General features: G+C 37.4%; 5 protein-coding genes and 1 long non-coding RNA gene across 7 annotated transcripts; 4 read left to right on the top strand and 2 right to left on the bottom strand.

Moving 5' to 3' along the window:
• The first annotated feature begins 43 nt into the window (after positions 1 to 43).
• LOC126868519 (palmitoyltransferase ZDHHC3) lies at positions 44 to 1919 on the top strand. Its single transcript, XM_050624042.1, has 7 exons — positions 44 to 192; positions 329 to 476; positions 580 to 765; positions 835 to 971; positions 1050 to 1134; positions 1209 to 1421; positions 1495 to 1919. The coding sequence occupies exons 2-7, from the start codon at positions 396 to 398 to the stop codon at positions 1654 to 1656; spliced, it is 864 nt and encodes a 287-aa protein (XP_050479999.1). The 5' UTR covers positions 44 to 192; positions 329 to 395; the 3' UTR covers positions 1657 to 1919.
• Positions 1920 to 2234: 315 nt separating this feature from the next.
• LOC126868545 (uncharacterized) lies at positions 2235 to 10357 on the bottom strand. Its single transcript, XR_007690634.1, has 2 exons — positions 10226 to 10357; positions 2235 to 3333 (listed from the first exon to the last, which is right to left on the bottom strand). It is a non-coding gene; the product is annotated as an uncharacterized LOC126868545 (long non-coding RNA).
• LOC126868521 (uncharacterized) lies at positions 2571 to 4581 on the top strand. Its single transcript, XM_050624059.1, has 3 exons — positions 2571 to 2676; positions 3648 to 3709; positions 3881 to 4581. The coding sequence occupies exons 2-3, from the start codon at positions 3680 to 3682 to the stop codon at positions 4142 to 4144; spliced, it is 294 nt and encodes a 97-aa protein (XP_050480016.1). The 5' UTR covers positions 2571 to 2676; positions 3648 to 3679; the 3' UTR covers positions 4145 to 4581.
• Positions 5907 to 11563, top strand: LOC126868486 (uncharacterized). 2 transcript variants are annotated; one of them, XM_050623996.1, is made up of 5 exons: positions 5907 to 5991; positions 6346 to 6401; positions 6798 to 10532; positions 11029 to 11267; positions 11510 to 11563. In XM_050623996.1, exons 1-3 carry the CDS (start codon positions 5968 to 5970, stop codon positions 8488 to 8490), a joined length of 1773 nt encoding a protein of 590 aa, XP_050479953.1. In that variant the 5' UTR covers positions 5907 to 5967; the 3' UTR covers positions 8491 to 10532; positions 11029 to 11267; positions 11510 to 11563. The 2 variants fall into 2 exon arrangements, with proteins under 2 accessions (XP_050479953.1, XP_050479945.1); XM_050623988.1 differs by having other exon boundaries at positions 10865 to 11267.
• A 1256-nt stretch (positions 11564 to 12819) lies between these two features.
• LOC126871225 (uncharacterized) lies at positions 12820 to 13954 on the top strand. Its single transcript, XM_050629816.1, has one exon. It carries the CDS (start codon positions 12949 to 12951, stop codon positions 13783 to 13785), a length of 837 nt encoding a protein of 278 aa, XP_050485773.1. The 5' UTR covers positions 12820 to 12948; the 3' UTR covers positions 13786 to 13954.
• A 99-nt stretch (positions 13955 to 14053) lies between these two features.
• LOC126871230 (ctenidin-3-like) lies at positions 14054 to 16585 on the bottom strand. Its single transcript, XM_050629828.1, has 3 exons — positions 16571 to 16585; positions 15903 to 15964; positions 14054 to 15038 (listed from the first exon to the last, which is right to left on the bottom strand). Exons 1-3 carry the CDS (start codon positions 16583 to 16585, stop codon positions 14621 to 14623), a joined length of 495 nt encoding a protein of 164 aa, XP_050485785.1. The 3' UTR covers positions 14054 to 14620.
• Between the last annotated feature and the right edge of the window lie 4234 nt (positions 16586 to 20819).

Below are 20819 nucleotides of genomic sequence, written 5' to 3'. Positions count from 1 at the left end.
ATAATTATTTAGTAACGAATCTACTACTTAGACTAATTAAATAAAAGCTGAGGAGAAATCAATTTTGTCACTTGATATTCATCGTAAACACGTTAAATGTATCATAATGAACAAAAATTGAAATAAAAGTTGATGCAAATTATCCGATTCTGGTGAATCTGTGAAGAGAAATCTGCTAATACTAGTTATGAGGTTAGATTCTAGGTTATTTCCATGTTATTTCATAGTATAAATTTGTTGTAGTGGATTTGATTTCTCACAAATCACAAACAAAATATAATACGCCATATAAAATTTTACTAATATTTGGGTTAATTTTTATTTCAAGCAAAGAACCATGGTTGAAATCTCTTCGTGTGATTAACAGTGAAAAATTTAGTAAATAGCAATAAATCATGGATTATGACTATATGTCTTTTCAAAGAGAAAAGGATGTTCACAATAAATGTTATGGTGGAAGATTGTGGTGTATAAAAGTATGTATATACAAATATTTTATGGTATTAAATAATATGTAATTAAATAATTGAAATATTCTTTATGGATACTAAGTATCCTTTAATTGATTTTATGTTATAGGATATATGTGGGATTATATGTGCTATCTTAACCTGGTTGTTAATAATTTATGCAGAGTTTGTAGTAATGGCAGTTATCCTTATTCCCACAATAAATACTTTATACTCTAGTTTAAACACTGCAATATTTCAGTCATTAACTTTCTTGGCTTTTGCATCTCATTTAAGGACAATGTTCACAGATCCAGTAAGACATGAAAACATGGAGCTAGCATATTTGAAACATACTAGTAATATGGCTTAAACATATTTATAGGGTGCTGTTCTGAAAGGAAATGCTACCAAGGAAATGATTGAACAAATGGGATTTAGGGATGGACAAGTCATATTTAAGTGTCCTAAATGTTGTTGTATTAAGCCTGATAGAGCACATCATTGTTCTGTGTGCCAAAGGTAAATTTATAACATTTGTAATATCTTAGTTATGAATACATAGAAAAATTACAGATATTTTAAATATTTTATTTATAGATGTATTAGAAAAATGGATCATCATTGTCCATGGGTTAATAATTGTGTTGGGGAAAATAATCAAAAATATTTTGTACTTTTTACTGTAAGTCTTGCTATACAAATATGCTATATAAGTGATGACATGAAGCATCATCTATATTATGTAATTTATTTTAGTTCTATATAGCAGCAATGTCATTGCATTCTTTATTGCTATGTATACAACAATTTACTACATGCATAAGACAAGAATGGAAAGAATGTTCTACATTTAATCCACCTGCAACAGTGGTACTATTACTTTGCTTGGCATTCGAAGCCCTCTTATTTGCCATTTTCACGGCTGTAATGTTAGGGACACAATTACAAGCAATTTGGAACGATGAAACTGTATGTACACGATAATTAAATAAAAAATTAATTGTAATTTCAAATTGATTACTTATTTATATCATTTTTATAGGGTATTGAGCAACTTAAAAAAGAAGAAGCCAGGTGGGTTCGTAATAGTAGATGGAAATCCATTCAAGCTGTCTTTGGAAGATTTTCGATTGCTTGGTTCTCACCCTTTACTTCTCCTCCAAAAGGAAAGACAAAGCAAGATTCTTATTTATATTCCGTGTAACATGCATCCCAGGGATATTTAATATTTGTAAATGTAAAATAATTGTGATGCATCATGAATTCATGTATCAGCAAGGAGAATATTTATAATCTTGTACTGTTATTTAACATTCTTATTTTATTGCGACGATTTATGAGAGATACTTAAACAAAACGAACATCCAACATATATATTATAATTAAAATTTGTAAACATGTAAGCATATGATAAGATATGCTTCTTGTAAAGCTTCTTGTATTAAAACATTTTATTATTGATCGTAATAGCGACAGCGCTAAGTTACTTTTTATCCATCAATATCTACGTGTAATACTGGGACTTGTTTATCGTACCAGCATAATTTATACTGTGAAAGTTAATATATATAAAACTATGTGCGATTGTGTATTATATGTGATAAATAATATGCGGAACATGACATTAAGTTTATCATATCATGAGTTTTAAGTGATTCGAAGAGTTAATGGATCGACGTTTCGCACTGTTTTAAGGAATATATATTGCACATTGTGATAATAACGTACTACTTACATTTGCGAATAATTTATGTGATATGATATGTAACAAAAAAGAAAAGGTTCTATAAGATAAATCTTATTTCTTTCGATTATAAGCATATTATAGTTTAATTACATTTTCTTATTCTTCTATACTGTATTTCTACGACGATACCTGATTTTTTTGTACAGTTTGTACAAATACAATTTCTTACGTCTACCAATACTGTTCTTATTTGTCTTTACATAAATTATGCAGCTTCTTGTTCGTTATCTATTATTTTTTTTCAGCACAAACTTTTTTTTATTTACAAAACCTATGTTCAACGCCAGTGGCGAAGTCCAGGATTGCACGTTTTCCAATTCTGTCGGCTTCCGTTTCTGCAGGCCTCGAGGTTGCTCTTGGTCTTCAGGGTGGGGACGCTTGGCAGTGGCAAGGTCGTTAAATGTGTGCAGGTAGAGGAAACGTCTCTCTAAACTGTTGTGTGCAGAGCGGCTTTCACTTTTGCTACGACCACGTTCGGTAAGTTTCAACTATGAAAACTCGTAGTTTAGCAATCTTTTTATGATAGAGAACTTCTTACAGTAGACTTAATATCTCGACTTAAATTCTATATTGAATTTACGTTGCTGTTTCATCCTTTTCTTTCCACGCGAGCGGTTTCAATCGTTACTGACTCACAGAAAAGTGAAAGTAGATTTTGCAATTACTTACGCTTAGTTTAGTTGAATTAATGACGCGTTAAAGTTAATTAAGCTCTAATTAAATTAATTATGAATATTTTTATCCCTTTGATAATTTCCTGTATCGCGATTTTGTAAACGTCGAAATAGAAGAGTTCAATAAGTAAGTTAAATACATCTTTACTTTTAGTTATTAAGGATGCACTATAAACTCTTTTTAATCGTGTGTATAATAAAAGAAAACGGACAAATGTAATGAGAAAGAACACAAACCTGTTGCGTGTTCGTGAAATAAACGACGAATGAGCGCGCAGATCACAATTGGTCAGTTTTTTATCGATTACGTACACTGATCGAAGGAAAGATAAGTAGAAAACACGTACCATCGCGAACAATCAGAAAACAATAGCGTTTAGATATAAAGTATACGGTTACGTATGTTAATTCGATAGAAGTCGTGTAATCTTCTCATCGATGTAGTATCTGTGTTATCCACCTGGAACAAATTAATTGTATACTTTGATCTATGTAAATCTTTCGATCGATCAAGAATAGAACAGAATATATTGTCTCGAAGGAATGTCTCCCGTTGATTCAAGTACCAAATAAATAAATAAATAAATTTGTGAAATCTTTGCAATTACAAAGTTTTCTAGGACATTAAAATATGACTCAGTTGGTTGCTTCGTATCGCGGCCATTGTCATTAACAATTATTTCAAATAACTTTAATTATATGATTTAGAGCTTTCGTATCTTTTATAGCGACATAGTTTTCACTTTATACTTAGAACATTCTTCGTCATTTCAGCGCTTTGATCGACGTAGAATACAGATCGAAGTATGGCGGCAAACCTTCTTACCTTGTTTACGGTACGTACCTTTACTTCCACTATATCAAGACATTTTAACAATTTATCTTATTATTTCCAATCATTTATTTTAACGAGGTAAAATTATATGAATAAGTGTTTGTTGAGTTATCGAATTTTATGTAATTGTTACTTACATATACTACAAAGTCTCGTCTATTTATGATTCCAGTGTTTTTCTCTTCTAATTTCTTTGGCGTTAAATGGGATGGCTTACGATCCGAACGACAAATCGCTGAAGGATATTCTGTTACCGGAAGGACAATTCGAGGCATTCTACTTGAAAGGGTCGCAGGAGGAAGAACAGAACGCCGTAAGGCCTCCGCATTTACATGGCTCGTTTCATCAGTACAAGAATCCCGCCCTAGTCAGCGCACCGAACAGCGCTGCGTACGGTTTTCGTTTCGATGGAAAGCGCCGTTTCAATTACAATTAAATTAATCTATCGAGATTTGTAATTGAATATAATGCCACACACAGCGTTCCGTGATATGACTCTATTATCTCTCTATTATCATCTAGTTGTATTATGCATTAGAGAGATGCTATTTATTCAACTGCAGCGACCATGTTTCTCGATTAGATCTCTCCTTCCTTTTTTTCTTTTTTCTTCAGGTATATATTACTACATTGTCGAAACAGTGAAAAAAGCGTAAGTTGTTTCGGAGTATGGCTATGTGTACTTTTACGACTAATTGGGAAAAGTTTAACGATAAACTATCCGTGTGCGTAAGAAACATCACCAACTTCGAAGTCAAATTCTTGGAATTACAGCTATACTTTCGATAATTGAAAATAAATTACTCTTCAATTATATCATGTAGAGAAACGACAATATGTATCAAATTCCGTGATCTACGACAATTTACTGAAATGTAGAACGCACGATTTAATTGGAAATAAAAAAACAAAACCTCTGTACATCGCATTAAATTCAATTATGTACTTCGCAATTTTCCAGTTTTCCCTGTCATCGAGACGTTCTGCGGGACATTTTCCAGAGGACCTTTTTTTTTTTTTGTTTTATTAAAAACAAGAAATTCTCGGACGCGATCCACATTCATTTTCAACAATTCCTTATTATACCAGTTTTTACTAACTGTCGAGCAATCATCTACACGTCGGCGTACCTCTAATAAACCTTCTTAACAAGTAATTAACTATTTGTTTTTATCCTTCTCTGTTCGATTCACCATTCGTTATGGTTATGGTATTGCGATACGGGTATTTGTTTACTATTTTCTTAGGACAGGTATGCTGCCGCTTTCATTTCTATCAATCGTCGTTTGAAACAGGTATCTCGGGATGCGCGAGCGAGTACTTGAAAGTTTGGCTTTTTATCATTACCATTTCTAAATAACAAACGAATAATACGTTACTTAAATAGAAATACGCGCTTACGTTCGTTCGTCCAATTGAAAATATCTTACACAGGGAAATTCACTTTCATTGAAATACTCTGTTCAGTGGTGGAATTTGAGAGAATGCAATGAAATAATTTATAATTTATGAGCACACCGTCGCTTTATATATATATAAATGAAAAAGAAAAGCAATTTATTATCGTCGTTAACTATAGTGCGTCTGTTCACTTTAGCGAAACTACTGTTCGCGATTCCGTACTATCTTACCTTTTGTGAAACAGGGATTCTTTCGTCAATTTATTTTTTCGTTGTAATTGTAAAATAGTACGTTCGATATTTTTCTCACAGAAATTACAAGGCGATTTCAAAACAATTTTTTATCCTTAGCATTCCTGACGACCTTGTTCTTTATGAGGCAGAGATCTTTCTTGTAATTTGCATTTTTCTTTTTTTCATAAGCAAATCCTCATTTTGCCACTTTATTTTTCACGGAAACGGAGATCTTTCCCTATTTAATAAGACACACAAATTTAAAAGTAACCAAATCTAAATTTCGTAAACGCTTCGTGGTTCGAAAAATTTATTAATTATCATCGCGCGTGTCTTATGGTTGCAAAGTGGTAGCGTGTGATGCGCACCAATTCCTGGTGAGTCGGCACGAAACAGGTAGGATTTGTTGTACACTTGTATTTTTTTCTCGTTGTTTTTCTTTCATTCAAGAGAAAATCACTGGCTTTAATACCACGCACATACGCAAAACAATGTTGTCAGATCCAGTTTAGCGCTGGCGTACAAGCGGGTCCGGGGAGGCTTTAAAAGACGTTGCCGATGGACAGACGTCCCCATACTAGGATCGGTGAAGTGATCTAGTGGGACGTGGTATACCATCAACGACATGAAGATCGCACGTGTGATTACGGTGAGTGGATCGATGCGCGCTATGTACAACATGAAGATGACGGTGCTGCGATTATTTCGATTTTTTCAAAAGGAATCAATAAAAATATGATCAATGAAAAATTAGTGGAAGATAATAGAAAGTGAAAGAATGTTTTTTTAACTTGGACAAAAATGATCTGTAATATCATTGAGATTTACTTTGAATTCGTCTAACGATATTCGTGATGTGGTTGTGATATGATAGAGTGTACTACTTAAAAATGCAAACTCGTTTTATCAATATCGTCTTATGAAGAAAATATGAAGAAAAGAAATGATTAATGACTAGAAGTATAAAGTTGACGGGTTTTTTATTTTATTTCCATGATTGCAGATCTGCGTCGTATTGATATCGATGTTCCTCGATGCAGAAGCCGTGCGTTCCAAAAGGTACGTTTTCTCTACGAACTGTATCATATACAGGGTGGTTGGTAACTGGTGGTACAAGCGGAAAGGGGGTGATTCTACGCGAAAAAAGAAGTCTAAAATATAGAATAAAAAAATTTTTTAATTTTTTCTTTTTTTTTTTAATTTTTCCATCGAGACAACGATCTACAGTGAGATCCGTTATAACGAGACGCGACAAAGTGCACGCGTACCGAGCGAAAATTCAAAGTCGATTTTCTCGAAAACAAAGCCTCGAACGAAAAATTTTTATTCTATATTTTTGACTTTCTTTTTCGCGTAGAATCACCCCCTTGTACCACCAGTTACCAACCACCCTGTAGGTAGGTATCAAAACAAATTAAAAAGATAATAACGTAGAAAATTTTATTTGAAATTTAGGCGATCGCAACCAAAGGATCATTTGCCGCAGTCCAAATACCAAAATGGCACCAACACCAACGAAATATTCACTACCTCTCGACCAGAAGCTCCAAGACCAGAAATGACCCGCAACCAACAAACGTTGCATACAAATATTCCCCTAGGTGCAAAGAAGAAGACCCTGACAGTTCGCACAGATCGTTCGAAGCCATCGCGATCACGTGGTGTAAATCGATACAAAGCAAATCGACGTAGAAGGCAGCTTCAACATTCTGGCGCAAAATCCGGCGTTCATACGGGACGATCGTACGACGTCAAGGAGAACTATATCGAAAACCAGCAAATAGAAACTGTGCAAGGACCTGCGGAAGCTTTCGACGAAGGAGCAGTTCGCATCGAGCCCGTATACAGGGTGACGAAGAATAGAAACATATTGGATTCGATCGTGGATATAGTTAAAAAGATAGTCGATCCTCCAAAACCATTGGGTCCCCTCGTTGGACCGTTCAATTTCCCAGGAATAGGTGATAAGGTGTATATACGACTTCTGGAACCATTAAATTCCAATCATCTGATGATACGATTGATAACCCATTTACCGGCTACAGAAATCGAGTCGACGTTTGATAAAAATATTCTTCCACCCACTGAAATAATAGAACACCCTGAGGTCTCGATAATCAGCCACGAATCACTTCCCCTGTCTAAGGAAGGATTGATCGGCTCGTATGAGCATCATCATAGTGACGTTCATTCGATCTCTTCGGATAGTCTGTTGTCTTCTAGCGACAACGTTGTTCAAGTTTCAAAACCATCGAACGCTCACGTTCAAAACATTGGACGCACGAATGGTTACACTACAGGGAATCGCAACTTTAGGACGTATAAACTGAATTTCAAACATGGGAACGTACACGGTGTCCAGAAACTCGGACATCATAAAAGACACCCATCTTTGGTTTCACCGTCGAGGAACAATCATGTGAATTCTGTTTCTCCTTTCAAGCTACCTGATCAAGCAAATAAGACGCAAGGTAGTCAACGAGCAACTGGTTTCCAAGGTTCGGTCGATCACGTGTACCCATACTATCCATCGCTAAACGAATCTAATAACGAACATTCGAAACTGCTGACCATCGATTTCCAGCAATTGCAGACTCCGATAAACGTTTCAGTCTCGGAGCACGCAACTTATAGTAATCCAACCACTTCGTACGACAGGTTTCCAAATGTCGAAACCTTCACGAGTCCGCGAATTCCAACTTCGATCAATCAAGAACGTCAATCGAAGAATAATTCTAAAGGGTCTACCGAAGATGGTCCGAAATATAGCATCGAGTTTGCAAGTAAAAACATGAGGTATCTTAATCTGGACGGAAGCGTGGAGCCCGCCATTAAGAATAGCAACGATGAAGGTTTCAAGCCAATGGAGCTGAGTCCTGTTCACTCAAAAGTACCCAGATCCGTCGATCCTCATTGGAAGGTTCGCAAGGGAATAAACGTACGACCGAGCGAAGCGATTGAATCATCGACGAGTAAAGCAAATCACGGAGGATTGCAAAAGAGAAGCGTCGGTAACGGTGACGCGTTTTTAGAGACGATTCGGAACTTAAACGACGATAGGATGAATTATTTAAATACACGGCCACGGCCAAGACCGCGAAGAAGTCGACGAAGCCGAAGTGTTGCTCGCAAGAATAAAGAGATATAAGAATAATAAAATAAGAATGCGAAGTCTGGTTCCGATGAACAACATGAAAACGGGTAGAAGATAAATAATTCAGCGAACAGCGTGAAATCCGTGTCGAGAAACGGATCGATGGACAATTTGAAGTCGTTGCAGTTGCTCAGGATTTAACCGTTCTGGAGAAATTCGACGAAGATGTGGAAAATCTGAGTTTAAGCATATCGTGATCGTTTCTAATTGATCTTTACCGCTTTTTTTTTTCAATTTGTCTATTTTATACTATATTATCTCAACTGTGATTGCGTTGTCGAGGAAGGAAGAAAAAGCAGATATTTTATTATTTTCAATTTACATATGTACATTTGTTATGCTTCCTTTGGTCAAGTATACTAGGCTAATTTATGATACTCAAGTGTAACTCGAACGAATATATTTTTGTTTGATTAAAATGTTATCGAATAACTAATTTTTCATATCGTTTTGTATTTATTGAAACTCGTTAGTCTTAAGAAACTGCTGCACTGTTTTAGATAATTGGCAAATCGTCTTTTTTTCATAAATATACAGCACAGGATAGATATTAAGGTTGAATTATAAGATTTTTGTTGCTTGCTCCGATTTATTTGGAACGTGAAATTCCTGAAATATTGAACGTGATAAATTAACGTGCTCTGATTATTTTAAACAGTACATCCGTTTAGCGAGTAGAACTTATAAATAGGAAAACGTAGGAAAATTCAAACCATCCTCAAACCAAAAGAAACGATCGTTCTAAGAGATTTTCGAGGCTATAAAATCGTACAAAAATTGTAATAATTCACACGTGGTTCACGCGTTATCCCTTATCCCGTAGTTCTTATCTTAATTTCCATCGTTGCGTTGATTATTTCACGAACAATTACACGCAACATAAAAGTAAATATTCTGTTTTGTTTCTTTCACTTTCCATCTTACGAACAATTTTCACTTTTAATTGGCGAGCTGCACATGTAAATTAATTGAACGCGTTGAAAAGCTTTTCCAACAGTCTTAATAGCGTATTCTTTCACGGTGTAGCCACGGTTGCATTCAATTCAAATAATTTATGCGTGACCTGTTCGAAAGCGAGACTGTTTTTGCCTAATTCATGGTCATGCTGGAACGATGAATCGCTATTATAGATTACTTAAAATCACTTTCTTCGTACGTTGATCCTCGATTATTTTATACAAATATATCTTCGATATATCGTAATAATCTTTGCTCGCGAGAAGCTAGAAAAACGAAAGTAGTGCATTAATTACCTAAGACACCTAATCGCTACATCGGCACGCGATACACATTGTGATAGACGCTACGTCTATGTCGTGACTCGTTACGTTCGAAAGCAAAGTCCAAAACGAGATAAGATTAATGTGCTTACGCAAAATTATCGCGAGAAACATTCGATTAAGTACATTAATCGTTTAGCTCGTATACATAATTAATGCGATGACGCGCCGTTCTCGCGCGTTTCTCCATTCACGTCAAGCGTGTAATGTCTACATTTTCCTTCCTTTATGTATATTTTCAGTTTACCGTGTCCATTTATCTACATCGTTCATCTATTTTCAAATATTTTGGACGCAATCAAATTCCTCTCAGTTAATGGAGAAATTTCGAAGCGTTAGAATCACGAAATGACGGTTCGTTTGAGAACGTAATAAAAATGCTATAAAAATATAACAGTTATTCAGGCTCGAGATAATTACAATTAATAACATTATATGTATGTTCTTACGTGTTTCCTTTCCATTCTTATTAACGATCTTTGCTCGTTAACTGGACGTGCGTGCAGTACGAGTCGAACAGTTGATTCTCGGTTGGGTGCGGCCGGAGGAAGTGCAGTAGATTCCGCTGTTTCCTAGATGCGGTCAGTTCTTCCATCACTTCTGAGCGGTTAGAAACTCTCTGATCACCCGCAGAGGTTTTTTTGCTTGGAGACGAGTAGTTATTTGGTTTCTTGGAAGCAATTATTGCCGCGTTTCGTGACGTGTGATTCTTCAGTGATTCGATATTTGAATAGAGACGCTAATAAGATTCAAATGGTAATATAGTTGTTGCCTATTAGTTTCTAGAAAAGAACGACTTTATTGCACTGTAATATTCTCTAGTAAAAAAGAAAATTATTATAATTGCTTTTATCTGTAACTTTTTTAATTAAATTACACTTCGTTGAAGATAATAATAGCGTCATACTGCAGTTTGTCATACAGATAAGTTTCTCCTAATTCACATCTTCTCATCCTCTAACATACAATTAAAAAATCTTTCTTAAATTCAGTCAAATTCTAATCTAATCGTTTCAATTACAAAGTGCGTGCAACAGGTTTGCTGACAAAACAACACGAATAAAGTCTGTAATTAAAATTAATTTTAGTAAGAAATTGCAGCGATCATAGCTCGTTCAACATAATTACAAGAATTCCAAACACCGTGATGCGTATCGCGTGCCAAACGCAGACCTGTTGATTCTTTGGAATAGCAACCAGTTACATGGCTGGCTCGCATGATAACAAGTGTAAACAGCGATGTCTTGTTTAGTGAAAAGCAAAGAAATGAAAAGATAGACGTTAGAACACGATGGCTGGGATCCCTGCACGTTGGGCGGAGTTTCTCGCTACATTTTATGCTTCGACTGATTCGCCTCGCTAATTTCAGCTGCATGTATATAAACGTTAGATTTGTTACGATCACGAGCAGAAAGTGTTTGCTTCTCAAAGCGTCTTCGAAGCGAGCGGTATAAAGTGACGAGTTTTCTCAGAATGAGAGCAAAGCTTTTGGTACGGAAAGACATCATTTTGTTTTCGTAGTTTCATATTTTTAAAGGAACTGAGCCAGAAGTTACACCGATTAACTCTATCAAGTTCAATCATTTAGTTTCGAAGAAGATAAACACTGATCGTTTGTAAACTTTGGGAAATTTGTAAAAAATGAAATTAATTAATTTCACCGCTGAATGGTTCGGGTTAAGTTTCGATTCGCGAAGGATTTCATTTGTAAAATTTGTATCCTTTTGTTTTAGTATGCCGTTGCTTTACTGGTTTTGTTGGTGTCGCTGCAACAACCAGCTGAGCCGTGAGTATTTGAATTAACATTATTTTATTAAGTGCAGTTATATCGACAGGACGCATAGTAATTCTTCTATGTTTTCGTGTAATAGGAAAAAGGTGATCATCCATATCCCCTATCGAATAAAGAACATAAAGCACACGCATACGATCTACAAAGTCGTGCCGCATTATCACGAAGATACGAAGGAGGATATAGAAGAAGACGATAAACATTATTAGAAATAAGCGGATAATATAATATATAATATAATACAAATAGATGTAAATTACAACCCAACGAGTAGTTAATAGAGCCTACAAGTCATGTTCAAACAGTATTCTATGTGTAACGAGTTTATTTAAATACGAAGTTAAGCCGGGAACAAATTTTGTAAATTTCCACGTTAAAAGCTCGCAAATTTCTTTGTACACAATAAGAGAAAATATACAAAGAATTAGAAACTAAATATTCGAAGAAGATAAGGTCACTTTTTATGTCAACAAAGGAAAGATGTTGAAGAATTCATAATAGGATAAAGAATTTATGAGGAATCAATAAAGAAGTTTATTTCCAAAAACATATTTCTTCGCTATTTCTTTCATTAATGTATATCTGTCATAAATAACTAATAAATAAGGAAAAAGATAAAGAAGCGACCGCGGTGCAATCACAGGCATCAGCGACCGCGTTTCTTAAGCAACAACGGATTACCGGCGCGGCAATGAACTTCCACGGTCACGTTTTTCCAGGGCGTGTCATTCGAAGCGGATTGGCAGACGGAGCATATCTCAACTAGACGGCGAAAGTGCTCGATGGTCCGTGAAATTTCGATGACAATTTTGCGGTTCCACTGTACTCGTTACGATAGAGGGTGGGATATAAAAGAGGAGCATTCTCTACGACGTCAAACGATGTTGAAACGTTGATCCTGACGTTCGACGCTTATCCTCTTTGATAGAAACCATGGTAATGAAAGAATTAGTGATTACAGTGGTGTTGTATATAAAACGCTGTGCAAATATTTGGTGTTAGAATTTTGAAAATTTTCGATAAAATTGCCGCCGAATTATATAGTTCTGTAATTGCTTCTTTCGAATAACGTGTCACCGTGTCGAATACTGTCGTTCATTTTGTTCTATATTCTATTTTTCAAATATATATTCTATATTCTATATTCCAAATATCCTATGTTTTAAATATTCTTTATTCCACAAAAGAAGATTTACATAATTCACATAACAGGACTGCAATTTTTACGTCTTATTAACATTATTAGCCGTTTCTTCTTTCTCCAGCAGATCTTCAAATACCTATGCCTTCTTCTACTAAACCAAATCGCGATCTACGGAGTATCCTCCAAGCAGTAAGTAACTATGAAAACTGCAGCAAAAGATTTATTAAGATCGTTGAATGTTCGAGATCGAACTGTCGCACCGTCAGCGTACCCCGCTTTCTCTGACGAAAACGAGCGTCTGTTCACGAGGCTTGCACTCTCGTTTTCACAGCAGTCGCGCTCATTCCCTTTCGCTTATTTGCAGTGTACACCTGAAGATTCTCGTGCCAGATCTGATCAACCACCACACGCACACGAGGACCGTTCTCTTCCATGTTCACGTGCCAACGCCGAAGAAGCCGAAAACTCACAAGAATCACAGGACTCACCACGCGAGTTGGAGTTCGTGGAAGTACGGGCGTCATCACGATTTGAAGGACGAGCACGAGGAGGAACTTGACCACGAGAACCATCACGAGGATCACGAAGAGAAATTGAACGAGAAATGGCCGAAGAATCACAAACGAGACAGACAAAAGTATTTTCCTGTGTACGACCATCACAAAGACTCTTATCATCCGCCGTCTTACGTGGAAGATAACGACTTGAAGGATCATGGCGAAGATACTTACGCGGTTCACGAGGACGTGAATGATACACCCCCAAATACCGAGTCTCTTAGTTATAATTACGAAGAGGGGTACAAAAAGGGTTTAGAAACGGTAACTGGACACGTTCGATCTGGTCAGATGCACAAGTTTCACGACGATCAACACGAAGAACAGGGTGATATCGAGAACGATGGGTTTAAAGAGGAGTTCGAAACCAAAACGGACGCTGGGAGATATTTGGTGGATGATGTAGAATACGAGAATACTAGGGATAAACGCGATCATCGTCGAAGATCTAGGAAAAGGATCCATAAAACACCGACGAATTCCAGTCAAGGAACGAAAAACGATAGTAAAACGTAGAACGTTGGAACGGTATTAAATGTGCAGACGCATGTATGTGTAATGTGATTTTGTAGATACGTGGTTTCTGGATGTTTGTTCTAATTTCTGTTTGTAAGTTTTGCTCGTTGTATAGTTGTAATAAATAATAAGTAAGACAGGAAATAAAAAGGTGGCGATGTTTCAGGTACACACGCAATTTAATTAACTTTCTCGCGACGTAACTATACATAGATCATTCGTGCCGCGGTAGACAATAGATAAAACAATATTACAAACAAATAAACGAGTAACAAATATTTACATTAACATTACGAACGATGTGACAACAGATTAATGAGAGACTAGGACGAGAGGTAAGGGGGCAGGGCGATAAAGTGTCGATCAGCATTCCCCGAAGAACACCAGTCAAGAAACAAAAATAACAGTAATAAAAGACATAAAATCTCTCGGAAGAAATATCTATCTCTTCAGAACTATCTCCCTTAAACGTGAAGAGGTGAAAGTGTCGTGCGATGGGGGGATGCTTGATGGTTTTTTGAAGCGCGGTGACTCGACTTCTTCGATATTCCATACTTTCTAACAGAAGCTTCTCGAAAACAGAAGCTTCTTTTCTAATCGAACATATTCCACGTTTCAGAAAATTATAAACACGTCACCGGTATCCGGTAACTGACTAAAGCTTCAAAAGACTTAACAAATTGATTTTCTTCTTCTCGCAAATGAGTTAAAATAAAAGAACCTAACCAAGTACCAAATAAAATAAAATTCGAGTCGAAAGCGCGTTTCGAACAACCAATCGAACTTTTCCAAAGAAAACTACCGTATTCCTCCCAAAATTAGCGCGAGCCACTGGTTAATGGCCGCCCCAGTCTTCGTGACCTCCACCACTGAGACCACCTCCTCCGTATCCACCTCCGAGACCTCCTCCATGGCCGCCACCGAATCCACCGCCACCGTATCCTCCGCCAATATCGCCACCGCTATATTCGATGTGGCCACCACCTCCACCGCCTCCACCGCCGCCACCGCTGCTGTATTCGATGTGGCCACCGCCGAAGTCGCCACCACCGCCTAAATCGTGGCCGCCTCCGATATCACCACCGTAACCACCACCGCCGCCGTGACCTCCCAAATCTATCGGATGACCCACGGTGTAGCCTAGAACTTCGTACTTGTCACCACCTCCACCGCCATGGTGGATGTGTTTCGTGATGGTGTGCGTGTGATGAATCGTCTTGATCTTGTAGGGCACGTGAATTACCACATGGTCGCTGAAAATGTTTTTAGGATGATTAGATTTGTATCGTTTCGTTTGTTAGTATTCTTTTTAATGACAGATTTTAACGAAAGCGATGATGGTTTTCCATTTTTAATAGTGGCTTCAAAAGAATTATTTGGCAGTATCGTTTAAATGACTAAGATTTATATTCTTTCAGTAGAAATGGTGGATCTTTATGGAAAGCGACGTCGGTTTCCAATTTCTTGACCCTGATGGTTCCAGGAAGATTCTTTAAACTGATGGTTAAAGCGATGTTATTAAAAGTCCATTAAGGAGAATTTCAGAGTCTGCTCGTGTCATGGAATCAAGAAAATGGTTAGTTTCTACGAACTAGTCCGAGTGATTCGGTAAAAATGAACGGTTCCAGTACGACGAACATCACGGACGCGTTCATTCTTTGTCTTTGTTATTCTTAATTAAGATCATTTACCAAAGTCAAATGTAAAATACGTTTTAATCAGTTATACCGTAATTTTACAAAAATAAGTAAATATCGAAATATTTGTTCAGAAACTAGCTACTATTCAATTAGTCTCAGTCGCAGACTGCTAATTCGAATGTCGCCTCGATACGGACGATTATGCGTGTAATAGCTCGGAAACATCGGCTTCCTGAGTCGTTCAATGGGCAAGAATGAATTCGTTCGACCAGTCTCTTTTACGTTCGATAATTCTCGAGGAAAATTGACCGTCGATAAGCAAAGAACCGTGGAGAAAGTCGATACGCGTGGGTCGAGTCACGGTTCGTTAAACGTATTCCAATTTATAGTGATTTACAGACGCATGTATTTCCGCGTGACTATAGAACGATCCAACATTCGTGTACGCTATTTTCTACAGGGATAAAGCAAACTTACTGTCCACCGTGCTGTCCTCCTGCTGAAGCCAAGTGGAGCAACGAGGCAACCACAAAGACGGCCTGCAAAGAGAGACAATTCAATTAGTACCAGCGTCTTAGAATGCTACTACAAACATGCAAAGTTTTCAAGAGTTTCGAAATCGAGAGAAATTTCAGTGAATTCAGGTTGTTGCAAACGTCTTTCTGCAGTGTTACTATATGAAATGACGATATTTGCATATAGAAACTCGATTGCGTGAAATTTGTCTAAAGCGATCTTGTAATTTCCAATGTGTCAAGTTGTTGGAACTTCTAATTGACAATTACCATATATAACAGTAATTCTCTCAAACTGAACTGAATACTATCGGGAGAATTTTCTCGCTTGTCTATCGATAATATTAAGAAGATATTTTCTCCGATGCAACGTGAGTGTATCAAAATGCAAGATTAACAATCGACGATATTGACCGTGAAAATTGCTATGCACATGTGGATAATTCAGAAAAGCTTAGATTATGATAAATTTAGCAAAAATTCTCTACTACCAAGAATTCTTCCATGGTAGAGAAACTTCTAAAAAAAAAAAAAAAAAAAAAAAACAAAGTACTATTCGTTACTATCCAAATCGAGAAAAGGGCACAAGATTCTAACGATACTGAAGATCCACCCTACGGGTGAACTTACCGCGAGCTTGATCATCGTGTTGCGCCCTCGAGCACCTGTTTCGTTTGTTTAACCGTAAAATAATCAGCTCTGGAGTATAAGCAGAGGAAGAAGTATCAAGTAGACAACGCTCGACGAAGGCTACAGGAGCCAACTACCGGTTCCTTCCTTGCGATACAGTTGGCGGTTTCAACCGCGGTTTTGATCTGCTGTTGGTCGTGCACACGCTCGCTGCTTTTATACATGTACGTGATTGGAGTTGGATAAGAATGAAAGGGAATCTTTCGCAGCCGTAAAGCCGGTGCACGTGAAAGGTGCCGGCTAATAGAGAAGCCGTGGCAAAAAGCGGAGGACCAGAGCAGCCCCTCCACCTGCTAGCTTACCCTTCACCTCGATCTCATCGTTTTGTTCGTTTCCTCTTTTTCATAGTAGAGTTACACGTTCCGATCCGTTCCGATCTGTTCCAATCTGCTCCTCTCCTCTCTTCTCCTCGCTCTCTTCTTCTCTATCGCCACCGTTATATTCTTGTTCTGTGGTCTTTTTAATGAAAGCTGGACTTGGCCGGGTGAACGGCCAAGATCAAGATCAGCGTCGTAATACGAGGTGGGTGCTCTCGCGGTTCGTTTCACTCGTCTCTGGCGTCTGGGAACGACGATATCGACGCCTAGGACGATGTTTCTGTTTGTCACTTTTTACACGCAGTTGCTATTAGACACAATCGCGAGCAGTGGTTACGGATGGTCACGATCAGACGGACGCGCGGTTTGGGTTACGCGAGAAATGTTTTTTTGACGTTTTCCAAGATTCTGTAGAAATCGCTTCTTTAACTTCTTTTTGAATTGGATAACTTTTTTTTTTCAATGTTAGTTTGTGGGATTTTGATGGAGCTTTTGGTAAACTGGAGAAGTTTTCTAGACGAGCTTCGACTGAACTTTGGGGTGCAGTTTGTCGGGTTTCGCTTAGGCGGACTGAAAATCGCAGCGATGTAAGTGAAGATTTTGAGAATTTGATTTCGATCAGGTATTTTAACTTTTAAACCTATCGTTTTTTTAGTTTCGTTGCATATAACGTGATATTATATAACATGGCCCTAGAATCTAAAGCTTTGAATTCTGAGAGGATCTATGTCCTAGAATTTCAAGCTCTTCTTTTCATTTCTTTCGTTTTTTTCCAAATTTCGAAGTATTCGAGTTTAGAAGTCGCTTTGATAGGTACATCTATAGTAAAGGTATAGACGCGTGCAGTGAACGTGTTGAACAATGTTGCAGGAAACACCATCGCGTCATCAAAGTGAAACCTGCTTATCGATTTCGTTTTTAACAAATCGAAGGAACGCTGGGTCAACGAACTATCCGTCGTCATAATACAATTGCTTGCGATAATCTTTTGTTGCGATAATCACTGTTGTTCAAGATCGTCTTGAAAGCATCGTCCTATCTCCAGATATCAGTCTGCAATTAATTGCATCTGCTATCAAGAACCTAGCTACGTGTCAGTTGTATCAAATTGTATCGAGCTTTTGAAAGTTGGATCAAAGAGCAGTACTTTAACGACTTCGTAGGATCGTTAGGTTTTCGACGTCAGATTTATTCTTTGTTTAATCTTATTCTATACAGCAGTTTAATGCAGTTAATTAGCAGCTTAATTAACGTCAGACCAGACTTCACTTAGACGATACTTTCTATGTATTTGCATAATAAGAATCAAACCTGAAGCTCGCACGTTTAATGTCAAACATTCGAGTGTTCTGCGTTTGGCGAAATAAGATGCAAGCGTTTAACGTTTCATTTAAAGTTGAATTTTCATAGGCGACTATTTGGCCGGTAGAACGACTAATGAAAGACATCCGATTCTTTCCCGTTCTTTATCCTCCTGTCAACGTATAAAACGTGGCGCGTGTTCAAGAACACATTGCGTGGCTTAGCTGGTTAAGTTGATGAAAGACGTGTCATCGTAAATTATCGAGTAGGAGCTGTGACGCCTTTCGAAATATTACGTGTACACGTCTCGCGTCGTAGTGTTATTACGGTGGCAATTTAGCTGGTATTCGTTGTAATATATTGTAAACTTGATCTTAAACTTGATCCTGTGAGATGATGTCTATCGCGTGAATAACTTTGAAGCAAGAATATACAGCTAGCGTGACTAATATAGCGAGCTCGTATAGACAGCATGATCCTTTATTAAATTCTAAGTGCTACTTAAATTTGTTCACTTCTAAATTCCACAATTCGGTTAACGAAACAAACTATTTATTAATCAATGTCTAACGATATACAGAATCTCTCATTAAATTCTAATTGCTTAAATGTACTGCCAATATGCTGCCATTAATTCTCTTTCATCGTTTCAAGAATTCGATAGAATTCTATCTATCGACAATGTGATCTAAACTAAAATCTATACTGTATACCGAGATTGAAAGGTAAATGCATCGTAGACAGGAGAAAAGAATCTCCTTCCCCGAACTACTCGTGATTTCTATTCTCTGCGATGGCATCGTTTCACCAGAATCGAGGTGTACCCTTTCACGAAACCGATCCGTTCAATCGTCCAAGAGGATCCAGGGGGAAGATCCATAGAAATCGTGGCCGTAAGACGATCCATAGTTCTAGGATCGTGTGTACCGTACGCCAGACTATAGGAGAAAGGGAAACCGATCGCCTCGCCTTGTAAAACGTCCATACTCGGCTGGACCGAATTGCGCGTGCATTCCAACGATAGACCGGGCGAAAACAAAAACGAGCAACGCGTTACCCTTTTTTAACGCGGATCGCGAAACCGTGACAGTGAACTCTCTACTCGAGGAATTTCATTCTAGCCAGGTGAGTTAGGCATGGGCGTGAATATGGGTCCGATACGATCGGTGATATCTCGATGGCTGACAGAGATTTTACAAATGACGAAAGATGGTGGAAAATAGTGTTCAGTGTATTTGAGGGAACAGGGGTTTGTTTATGAAGCATTGGCAGCAAAATCGTAATTTTTTGTTTGTTTGCATGGGAAGTTTCAAAAAAGTTTCCGACTATAACGTCTTTACCTGACTATGACCATAAGAACTATTGTATTATACAATGTAAAATTGTTCGTTTTAAGTAGCTTGTGTGTCAGAAAAACAGAGAAAGTGTGAAGTGTAATTTGAGAACTCCGTGAGCAGAATAATAATAAATAATGATAGTACAAAGAAGAAAATTATAGCGGTACAAGGAATGATCACGAACCAAAATCCACAAAATGATTTCCGGATGAAACGATTACTCAATGTTTACTTGGATTTTGTTTTCGTTTCCTCTTTATAAATATAGTCAAGTATATTAAGAATCAGCGTGCAAGTCGTAGACCTTCAGATTCCAATAAATTATCAATTAACAATCAACGACAAGCTAGAACAATTTATGCTCGATTATTTTATACAAGTTTCGAAAACGAAAAGCCTGCGAATCAAGTAGAGCATTGTAAGAAAGTCAATTTTGATATAAATATCAAACAAAATAGACACCCTAATTTTACTACCAGCAACTAAGAAATAAAAAAGAAATATTTTGCAAGGAAATTACCACGCAATCGGTAGGTAATTTAGAATAAAAAATCTACCAATTATATGCCAATTGTCCAGTGACAAAACTTCCTTCAGCGTTTCACAGAGTTTAGATTCTACTTTATTCACCATTTCCTTGTTTCCTCCCTGTTCCGTTTTTCTTGACGTAATAAACCGTAATTAAGCATAAAATTCAAGCGAAACCTCCAAGTAATAATACGCTTGTCATACCACACCGTGTGAAACCAGGAAGTTCTTCCCCCTCTGACTCACAGTGAGCTCTTTAAGCAGCGTTGTTACTTTTATTGGATTTCTAATAACTCTGCCCGAGTCGATCGTTCGTCGAGACCGATAGAAAGCGATAGTATCGGCCTCGAGGACCTTGATCTTCGTTCGATCGTTAAGCGGTCATCCGCGAAGCGATAAAATATTTCGCCCGATGGAATTCACCAAGATCGATCGCAATTTCGCGTTCCACGCTACCACGATCCTTAAAGTATTTGTGGAAGGATCGCGCCTGTATTTGTAGGTATGTATATTTTATAGCGCAACGATTTCTTAGATTTCTTAGATTTCTTAGATTTCTCTGTTGCAAACAGCGTTACTCTCACCGCGAAATTTATATCTAGCTATGGAGTAACTTTGGAACGAAGAATTCTAGCGGATGATTCTCCACTTTCGTGCTTGTTAAATTGCGATCGCATACGATCAAATGCAATTTATTTTCTTTTT

The sequence above is a fragment of the Bombus huntii genome, chromosome 1 (assembly GCF_024542735.1).
Source record: "Bombus huntii isolate Logan2020A chromosome 1, iyBomHunt1.1, whole genome shotgun sequence".
Taxonomy (NCBI): Eukaryota; Metazoa; Arthropoda; class Insecta; order Hymenoptera; family Apidae; genus Bombus; species Bombus huntii.
Note: the sequence above shows the minus strand (reverse complement) of the source record. Positions and strands in the feature narration are given on the sequence as shown.